A 10,838-nucleotide genomic window follows, 5' to 3' on the forward strand; every position below is an offset into this window, starting at 1 on the left:
AGAAGAGCCTTGCTTTTCTTATAAAAGAGCCCCTAGCTTGCTCCCAAAATGTATTGTGATTAAATTTTTATTATACAACTGCTTTAACAATTGCTTTATATCCTCTTCATTTAAGAGTTATAGATTTTGTTTGAATCACAAATAAAACCGTATAAACAATTATAAAACACTTGTAAACACAACAATCACAATAAGAATCAAAACAAAATTTTGACATTTCTGGTACATATTGCTCGTGAATTACTAACCTGTCAAACTTGTCATCGGCTCACTAGCGCCAAATTTGCACCTAGCGGTCGTGACTGGAACTACGCGTTGTGAACGCGGATTTTGTACTGAGATAATAGGGCCTGATTAGCTAATTTTTATCAAAACAATTATTTTAAAAATGTGGAAAAACGTTCAAATAAACGGTGATTCTTATCTAGTCAAACATGAATATTCTCAATTTACATATAACCTGCATATTACTAATCTTATGAATTTATGGCATGAAACAATTAGCACTGAATCAATTATAAAACGATGTCGGGTAAGATGGCATACATAAATCTGCATAAAATCATTTTGATAGACATTATCAATTATTCTAGGATATGAATAAATTTTTGGAAGCAGATGATGAAACTTTTATCGATAAAATCTTTCAACTGCTTTATGATGATCAAGCTGAAAAATTACTAACTTTTTGTCCAACAAATGAAACTGGCTCCCTAATTTTAAAAACGAATATGGATGGAATTAACTTTCACTTCAAGTTTGAATTATTATTAGCAAGCTCTAAAATTGTAAATATTCATCATTCATATTTTTATTATGTTGTTTTATTTTTGCATACTATCATAATTTTAAACCAATGCAGTTGTTTCAAGAAGTCACAGCAAATTTATTAATAAAGATACAAAACTTGAAGAATGCTCAAGAAAATTTAATAGAAGTAATTCACCGAAAGGATGTTGAAATTGATCAATACAAGATTGAAGGATATGTTTTGTCACGCAGTACGTATTTTAAAACTTTGCTTTGTGGTCAAAATTTTTTATTAAAGATTTATCGTTTTGAGTTGCTATAGTAAATTTTAAATAATATTGAATTGCTCCAAAGTTTAAATGTGTTATTTATGTAACATTATACTTAATTCTAAAATTTTGAAATTTATTAATTTTTCCTTGAGATTATTGTGGATATTTTTTATATCACAAATCAATTCTTATAGAAGCACTATGACATTATCATATTTTTCATATAATTCATATTCAATTAGAAAACATAGGTATTTACAAAATGTTTGATTAGAACTCGTGGAAACTGAGAAATTTGTCGATGAAGAATTCAAAAAGAAATACATTATTGAATCGTGGCCATCATGTATTAAAAATACCTTGGAAGATGTCTTTGAAAACGACTGTGGGATCAATAAATTCATTGAAAAAAATCTTGGTGTGGAATTAGACATAAAACCGAAGTACATGACAGAATTTTACATTTTGTAACTAAATTAATTTAATTTCGTAATGAACTCATTTGTTTTTTAGGAATAATTTGAAAGCTTCATTGAACAACAAACATTCATTGCGAGGTGTTAAGAAGTTCAATCGAAGAAGAATATATGCCAAACATTTATCTCCAACTAAATTGAAATATGATAGTCTAATTAAAGATTCAGAAGATGATGTACCTTCAATACAGGTTAAGATTGAAGATGGTTTACCACAATGCAGTTAAGAAATATTTTTAATGAATCAATATATATATATATATATATATATATATATATATATATATTAGGGTGGTCCTTAAAATGGTCATTTTCAAATTTCCTTGCTCCCAGGGGCTCAAATGGTTCCAAATAGATAAAAAACAATTCTCTGAAAGTTTTAGCTCTTAATATTAACGTTTAGATAGAGCGCAATTCAATCAAAGTTTTGTATGGAAATAGCATGGAAAATTTTTCAAAAATTTTAAAAATATTTTTTAGATGTAATTTAGCGAACAAATGAATGAATAAAACTCATTCATTTGTCGCTAAGTTATATCTAAAACATGTTTTTTAATTTTCAAATTTTTTTCCGTGCTCTTTCCATACAAACTTTGATTGAATTGCGCTCTATCTAAACGTTAATAGTAAGAGCTAAAACTTTCAGAGAATTGTCTTTTATCTATTTGGAACCATTTGAGCCCCTGGGAGCAAGGAAATTCGAAAATGACCATTTTAAGGACCACCCTAATATATATATATATATATATATATATATATATAATGGTATATTTTAATGTAAATTTTAATTTATATATTATTGCATTAAAAATATAATACACTTTTAATCTTTTACTCAATTAATCAAAGTATTATTTAATACAATGAAAAATATATGTTTTCTAAAAACCTTAAATAGCATTTGAGGTGTTATCTCACCTCAAAGACTTGACTTCGGACAGAGCATTTTTTTATTATTAGGTTGTATCTAAACCTGTGGTAGTGCTTATAGCAATTAATATGCTGTGTGGCAACGGATAGATTCCTGATATTGTCAGTATGTTATCCTTTTCAATTTGATTTTCTGAGGCAAAGAGCCTAAAAATAATTGACGTATAGCATTGATTTTAGATACTCCTTAAAATACTTACACTAAAATATCTTCTGGTTCAGTTAGTATTTCTGTACTATTTAGTTCAGTCAAATAGTATGCAAAAGATTTTGTACCCAAATTTGCAGTAACTGGTTCCTAAAAATGTTGCAATAGTATATTAAAAATTTCTTACCAAAACATTATATATACATGCATGAGTATTACTTTATAGTTGGATCTTGGCCCAGTATGTCTTACTCCCCAAATGCTTATGCACTGGTTTTCACAAACGCAGATTGTATAATTTGGACCACATTCTACATGCTAATTTAATAATATACAAGTGCATTAGTTTTATTTAATAGTATTTCTACAATGATCTCACAATCAGATATTTAAAATTACCGTTATAAATCTATCACTTATATTTTTCACCAGAACTGGTTTTTGTTTATTTATCTTTCCAACACTACCAATACCTAATTGGCCATTTTTATTTTCTCCAAACATAATAACATAGCCACCTTCCACAATCATTGCTGTGTGAGCTTCACCAAATGATACATAATTAACTTTGTAATCAACATTTATTATTTCCTGAAATATAATAAAACTAATTAAATTATATCCAAATACTATTCATTAAAATTTAATAATACGTATTGTCTATTTTTGAAATTTTTATAATAAATTCCATAATTTATAATAGAAGATTATAATATAATCACTGGTATTAAAATTTTATCCACGTTAGAATTTAAAATCCCAATTTTATAAGCAGTGTTGCAGCCACATATCATAATAGTCCCATTTGATAAAAGAAAGGCTGAAACTTGGTAGCCGCAAAATATATTTTCAATTTTTTCCTGATTGAGATCTAACTGGATTTTAATAGGTGTATATCTGTAATAGGATTATTTGGCATTATTATTTAATGGGTGACTAATATTATCAAACTCGCCTATTCATTTCATCTCCAGACCCTAACGCACCACCAAAACCTTTGCCCCAAGTGAATACATTATTATTATTATCTAACGCAACAACATGATGTGGTCCATTTTTTATGATAACTATATTTTCGAGGTCTGAAAATGTAATTTAAATGTATTACATATTTATTATATTTGCTATTTACAGAATTTCATTTACTAATTAATGTCGGTAAAACATAATTTTGTGGATCTCCTAAACCTAAACAGCCAAATGAACCACTACCGCAGCTATAAAGGTGACCAGTATTTGTTAAAAATATACTGAAATCGCAACCTGCACAAGCACTGAAATAAAAAAAATAATGCTCTTACAATAACAGACATAAGTAGATATGAAAGAATTATAACTTATATGTACTTATTTATCTTGAGAGAATCAAATGCCTTGACAATATGTGGATATTGATTCCATGTAGATGTTTCTCCATGTCCTAATTGCCCATACGAATTTTTACCCCATGAATAACACATTCCATCTAATTTTTTATGTAAATATGATATATAAAAACAGTATATTTTGTATAATTAATTTAAAATATAAATAATTAGGATATTGTTACCTTCTGTTACCAAAATAAAATGTGTTGTGCTAACAGAAACTGCTTTTATTTGAATTGCAGCTGGCAAAGGTATGGGTTTTAGTGTTGTATTATTTCTGCAGGATTTTAGTTGATATAAAATTGATCTATCGTGAAAATATAATTAAGTTTGGGTTATGAGCTCAATATATATTTGTGAAAGAAACCTTTTTTTGGAGCTTGGTAAAATGTCATCTTTACTTAACATGGGAAGTGGCGTGCCAACATAAACATGTCCTTCATTTCCTAATTTTTTATAAACTTGAGGTATTAAATTATAGAATGTTTCTGAGGCAGATGCTCTTTTGGCAATGTCTACTTCTAACAGTCTTTTAACTAAGTTAGTTAACTCGGGGCTATATCCAGAAGGCAAGTCTTCAAACTCTCCCTAAAATAAATTTGTAAATCAGATATATAATTAATCACTTCTACAACTATTTATTTTAATTCGTACCTTCATAATTTGCGCAACCAGTGCTGGCAAGCTGGTTGCCTTAAATGGTTTCTGATAAGTAGCCATTTCATAAAGTATGCATCCCAATGCCCATATATCTGATTTTTCATCATACACATTTCCTTCACACTATTTAAATATTTAAGTATAAATAAATATATATATATATATGTATATATATATATATATATATATATGTATGTATATAATATACATATATTTATAGCCATAAATTCACCATTTCTGGGCTCATGTAGTAAGGCGTACCAAGTACAGTTTGCGCATAAGCTTTAGTGAGCATTAATTTTGATATTCCAAAATCTCCCACTTTCACCGTTCCATCTTTATTAAGAAAAATATTGGCAGACTTTAAATCTCTGAAATATTAAAAGTAGCTTTAGCAAATATTGAAACTAATATTAAAATACTGCTAGGGTAAATTTATATAAATGTATGGTTTTAAGTTTGGAGCTATTAATATAAGCTAATAATTACAAAGTTTAAATTTAATAATGTAATTTAAAATATATTTATTGGAAGAAATATTATTTTATTCCAATATTTTCTCTTCGATAGTTTTCCAGCACAAAAATATTAATATTATGAAGAAAAATATTTCAAAAATTATTGGAAAAGAGCAAATATAATATATATATATATATATATATATATATATATATATATATACTTGTTCTTGTTCTTTAAATGAAATTCAGTTACTTTACGTTTATTCAAGCTTGTGGAAATAAATGTCATTAAATATTTTATAATAAACAAGTTGAAAAATGTATGACCAATAATAATAAAATAGAAATAACATGTACCTACTCTTAAATCATGCACTGCTCACATACATAATAATATTCAGATATATTATGTATAGTTAAACTTTCTATAATATTTCTAAAATTAAAAAATAGAAATAAGTTTACCTATGTAAAATTGAATTTGCATGCATATACAATAATGCACTTGTAATCTGAGAAAGCAAATGCAAAATTGTTCTCTCGGGTAATCTGCTGTTTTGTTGTAGAAGCATTTGGGACAAGGTGCCTCCGTTAGCATATTCCATTTCAATTAACAATACATCATCAAGTTTTTGACTATTATAGTAGCTACAGAAAATACATTCATAACATTATTCATTATTGAGCAATCATTAAACATTTATTCTAAAGCTTCTTATAAATACCTAATTATATTGGGATGATTCATAGCTGCTAATATTTGTACTTCATTTAAAGCATTTGCATGCTCCTGAGCTTCTAATTCACATAATAGTATTTCCTTCACTACTACCAATTTTTTGTTAGGCTTTTCATACAAAGTCGCAGTACCAAAAGCACCTGTGCAGTTAAAAAATAACAATTTTACACATCCCAAAGGGACTATGTTATTGACAATATCTTTATACCTTTTCCCACAATCTTTACTTTGCGATAATTTTCCAAACATATATCACTATCCATCTTTACATTGTTTTTGACATTTGTTAAATTTTATACAAATGTATTCGAACACATATATGTAAATAAAGATTGGTTTCCTTGGTAACACAAACCAAACATTTAAGATGAGTATTAGAAATATATATATATTATTTCATGTTTTATATATACATAAGTTTAATAATATGACATTCAATGTACTTTAATTCATATATTTTATATATTTATATATTTAATATTATGGCATTCAATTTTGTACTCTAATAAATTATTCAATTATCATTTCAAAGGATTCCACATCTTTGACCATTGCATTGAATTCTCTCTCCCATTTTTTTGACTCAACCCACTGAAAAGAGACAAAATTTTTATTAAACTTGCTTTAATTTTCTTAAAATTATGGTATTGCTCAAAAATCATATTTATTACAAAAAATAGACATCTCAAAGTTTGACCATAAAACTTGAATCGTTTTTACATTATTTAGCTATCCTAATCAATTCTTAAAGGTGTTTTTTCTAGTACACAATTAAAAATTGTGAATATATTTGATTATTGGTACGATCAAAATTATTACTAAATTTGTTCATATTATTTATTAGATAATATTAATATTTCTTCCTAAAAGTACTATAGGTTTTTTATGATTCACATTTTCTTCTATTTTCTATCACTACTAAACTATTTGCCATATATTGCCTACAACTCTACATAAGACAATATTTGATGATTTCATGTGATTTTTTATATATATATTTATACTGATGATGAGATGAGATGAAATAAACCATAATCACAAACATAATAACTTAATAATTGGTATTTATGAAATAAAGAAATGTATGTAAATTCAAATAAATTACCTCCTCTGTTGTTAATTTAATTGCTTTACTTTTATGTGTCTTTGGCTGAAACATTTTTAATTTACTCTTTTTCATTGGAGATACTTCATCACATTGAAAATTCTGAAATGAAAATTTATAATAAATTAATTATCATTGAATAAATTCAATTTGAATCAGAGCAGAATGCCAATACCTCAGGTAGTTTCAGCGAGACATTGAATTCCTCAGGATCGTCAAATAATATAGGGCGAAGCTGGTTTTCATCAGAATTATTTACATTTTCTGATTCCAAACTCATATCAACATTTATTTTTTCGGAAATTATGGATTGATTATTTTCTGTCTCTGATAATGTTGTAACTTTATTTAGTACATTTTGAGTATTTAGATTCTGATGACCTGCAAATTTTTTCTGCTTTTTTGCATAATGAATTACATTTTTAATTTCTCGTAAAGAAACTCTAGTTGTTCTAGGCACATTTTCATTAACTTCGTTCAAAACATTTACATCTTCATTTATAGAATCAAAGCCAAATATATTTTTGATACTATCCGGATTATTTTCTTTATCGAAAGATTTACCTTTAGTTTGATTTCTATTTTCTTCATTTATAGAATCAAAGCTAAATATATTATTGATACTATCCGGATTATTTTCTTTATCGAAAGATTTACTTTTAGAAACATTAATTTGATTTCTATTTTCTTCGCAATTATTTGCTATTACTTCTTCATTCAATATTTCATTCTCAATACTTTCTTCATTTTCATTTACAGAAGAATTGCTCATTATTAGACTTTTTTGTGGATTCAATAAGTTCTGAGTCTTCAAAATATAATTATCATGTGCTGTAAAGTCATCTTCAAATAATTTAACTGGTGAAATTTTTTGTGGAAGACTTGTCTTTAATGTTTCTGATCCTAATGTAGAAAATCTTAATGATGTATCTTTTTGGTAATTAGGCAACAATGATTTTTTAACAGGAAAATTTGCAGGTAATCTATTACTTTCAAAACCCATTACTCTCCAAGGAGTATTGAAAACATTTTCTGTTTTTGAACTATTATTTATGGGTGAACCAAAATTCATGGATTCATGCAGGTTTTTTCTCGTGTTCTTCATATTTGATACGGGTGTAGAAATCATAGGCCAGACATCACTCAGAGTATCAATATCGTCCAAATCATTATGAGAGTGGTCATCCATGTCTATCTCATTCACGCATTGCATCTTTTTATTTGTGTGCACATTTTCATTGATCTCAATACTATTTTCAAATCCTCCAGGGCTAAAATCATCGGTTTCTGTTTGCCTTTCCATACAACTTAGTTCAAGCATTTTTCCTGTACCAATAACTTTTTTAGTACTATCCTCAGTTTGCAATTTTTTATTGTTAAAATTGTTCCTAATTTTATTAAGAACATCAACTACTTTTTTATTTTCTGGTAATGGTTGATTAGATTTTATGCATTTCTTTGGTTTTTGTGTTCTGTGTTGTATAGTTTTTTTCAATTTAAAGCCATCACGAGTTTTCTTAAATGCTTTTAAAGGCTCATTAGATACATCTAAATCATACAAGTGATCAATTTGGCGTGTTATTCGCCTGGAACTTGTAATATTATTACTTATATTTTTTTTATAAACTGGTGTTTTATTGGAAATGGCATTAGAAAATTGCACTGGTTCAGAAGTTATAGATATATTAACCAAAGGTATTGAAAAATCTAAAATATTAAATTTTTTATTACTTTTACTTACAGTATCTTCTTTAGAAATATTGTTTTTTGAAACACTTGCAGATTTTTTATGTGAAATATTTTTATCTATTTTTAAATTATCACTTGAAGATTTTTTATTTTCTATAGAATCCTTAGTTTTATTTTCAGAAAGCTTAATGTTAGTTTTCACTATGTTCATAGGTACATTTTTATTCATTGTTTTTATTTTGTTTGAATTTGTGTTATTTCTAGTTATTCTTACTGTATCATTTACAACTGGTTGATTAACATTTTCAGAACAGGCATTTTCTTTTGAATTATTAATATTTTGAGAAAACTTAGATTTAGTTTTTTTACTTCCAATTGTTGCCGCTGCCTCTTTTTCTATGACATTTATTTCATCAAGCATTTCTTTCTGATCATTCGCAATAGTGATTTTAACTTCCTGTGCGGAAAGAGCAGCATTATTCCTTTTTGAATACCTGGAAACTCGGTCAATACCTAAATTATTGTTCGCTGCTTTATTTCTACCATCTGGTTTTAAGACAGCATGCTGTTCTAATTTTGTATTTGAGCTGTTATTTTCATCATCGTCATTTAAAATTTTCTGATTTTTTATTGGTACAGTTTTGATAGTATTTTCTAAAAAAGCTTGGCGTTTACTCTTTCTTGTGTCTTTTACACATGCATTCTTATTAGTACTTTTTACTTCATCAATATTAATAAGTTTATTTCTACCTATTAAAGATGAGTTATTAATCAATTGGCCCTGAGATTTGTTTCTGCTATCATTTGCTTTTTTCAACACGTTTGATACCAAACTTTCTATCGCTTTAGACTTTCTCCCTGAAGGTTTCTTTGAATCAGTTAATTGTTTAGCTCTTCGAGAAGAGGTAACAGTATTATGAGTTATTGTCTTTGCATTGCTTCTTGTAATTCTTCCCATCATGCATTTGTTATCACCCTGAAAATTAATTAATGAAAACACAAGAAAACGTTTGTTTACAAATTTTAACGAATCGAAATGTCAAATGTCCAAACAGTATACAGAGATAAGTTTTGTAACGACTTAAGTCCCCTCTACCATGATCAAAGTCAATCAAAGTTAATAACGGTCCCGGAGATTTTGTATTCAATACGGTAACACTAATATTTGCCAAGTAATATGCTGGCACACACATGGATACAAGAAGTGTATTGTCTAACTAATTCAAGTTTTGAAAATATTAATATTAAATATGAAGATAAAAATTATGGCCAATGGCAGTTTGATATACATATAAGTATGCATAGTAAATACCAAAAATAGATAATACCGATTTCTGTTAGTGTATGACGGGGGGTTTTTATTTGCTTCGTTCATTCTTAAGAATTAAATTTCAATGTTTTTTTAATATAAAAAATACGTAATACTCTTATAAAATAATTATATCTCTTAACATAATATGAAGTATTTATGTATGACGGAGTACTTTTATTTGCTTCGTTTATTTTCAAAAATCAAATTTATCTGTTTTTTAATATAAAAAATTACGCAAAACTTTCATTAAGCAATATAAAATATCTATATCTCTTAACATAATATGAAGATTGGTATTGGTACACATAAAAAAATAAATCAATTAGTTAAAAGTTAAATAATAAAATTATGTAGTTAATAGGTTTTGCTACTGCTTTAAAATAGTTCTTTTCTTCTTTAGTTTTTTGCTAAAATTGCTCTTTGCCTGCCAAAACCATTTATGAACTATGTGTGTACATCGGGAAATATTTATACAACGGGATAACTCTCGATAATCCTTATGAAACGCATCTAGTTTTATCGATGGTAACCCTAGACAATATACTAATATGGATGGTAACCTTTATCTGAGAACTGTTTTAAAATGTTTGAACCGATAAAGCGGATAAATTTAAGCTTTTTTATAAGCTCAGAAAAACTTATTTTAAATTAAGTGAAAAACGTTCACAGAAAATACAATAATTGATCAGTTGCCGAGCTAAATAAAAAATCATTGGACTATTGAAAAGGCTACTATGAAATAGGAATGGTAGATTGCAGTTGTTTGAAATTTTTAATTCTGCACTTTATAAATTTTAATTGATAGTAAATTGGTCTCAAAACTTTAAAAAAGTGTTAATGGTGGACAACCTTTGATAAATTATTTTTATTAGCAGCAAATTCTCAGAAAAATTTCAAAATTCTCAAAATTTTCGTTAAATTCATAAAAC

General features: G+C 27.0%; 3 protein-coding genes across 3 annotated transcripts; 1 reads left to right on the plus strand and 2 right to left on the minus strand.

The window, feature by feature from the left end:
• The first annotated feature begins 388 nt into the window (after positions 1-388).
• LOC113371291 lies at positions 389-1,725 on the plus strand. Its single transcript, XM_026611923.1, has 5 exons — positions 389-532; positions 594-788; positions 863-1,001; positions 1,297-1,465; positions 1,536-1,725. Exons 1-5 carry the CDS (start codon positions 389-391, stop codon positions 1,723-1,725), a joined length of 837 nt encoding a protein of 278 aa, XP_026467708.1.
• A 729-nt stretch (positions 1,726-2,454) lies between these two features.
• LOC113371292 (serine/threonine-protein kinase Nek8-like) lies at positions 2,455-6,066 on the minus strand. Its single transcript, XM_026611924.1, has 15 exons — positions 6,012-6,066; positions 5,790-5,943; positions 5,530-5,712; positions 4,836-4,974; positions 4,598-4,726; positions 4,311-4,531; positions 4,126-4,220; positions 3,924-4,041; positions 3,723-3,850; positions 3,532-3,658; positions 3,299-3,473; positions 2,976-3,167; positions 2,796-2,894; positions 2,629-2,726; positions 2,455-2,575 (listed from the first exon to the last, which is right to left on the minus strand). Exons 1-15 carry the CDS (start codon positions 6,064-6,066, stop codon positions 2,455-2,457), a joined length of 2,034 nt encoding a protein of 677 aa, XP_026467709.1.
• A 219-nt stretch (positions 6,067-6,285) lies between these two features.
• Positions 6,286-9,555, minus strand: LOC113371293 (putative histone-lysine N-methyltransferase 1). Its single transcript, XM_026611925.1, has 5 exons — positions 9,319-9,555; positions 8,967-9,216; positions 7,084-8,657; positions 6,909-7,010; positions 6,286-6,394 (listed from the first exon to the last, which is right to left on the minus strand). The coding sequence occupies exons 1-5, from the start codon at positions 9,553-9,555 to the stop codon at positions 6,314-6,316; spliced, it is 2,244 nt and encodes a 747-aa protein (XP_026467710.1). The 3' UTR covers positions 6,286-6,313.
• Between the last annotated feature and the right edge of the window lie 1,283 nt (positions 9,556-10,838).

The sequence above is a fragment of the Ctenocephalides felis genome, unplaced genomic scaffold (assembly GCF_003426905.1).
Source record: "Ctenocephalides felis isolate EL2017-DRISC unplaced genomic scaffold, ASM342690v1 CF-g0.4_SCAFFOLD_01492, whole genome shotgun sequence".
In the NCBI taxonomy this organism is placed as follows: domain Eukaryota; kingdom Metazoa; phylum Arthropoda; class Insecta; order Siphonaptera; family Pulicidae; genus Ctenocephalides; species Ctenocephalides felis.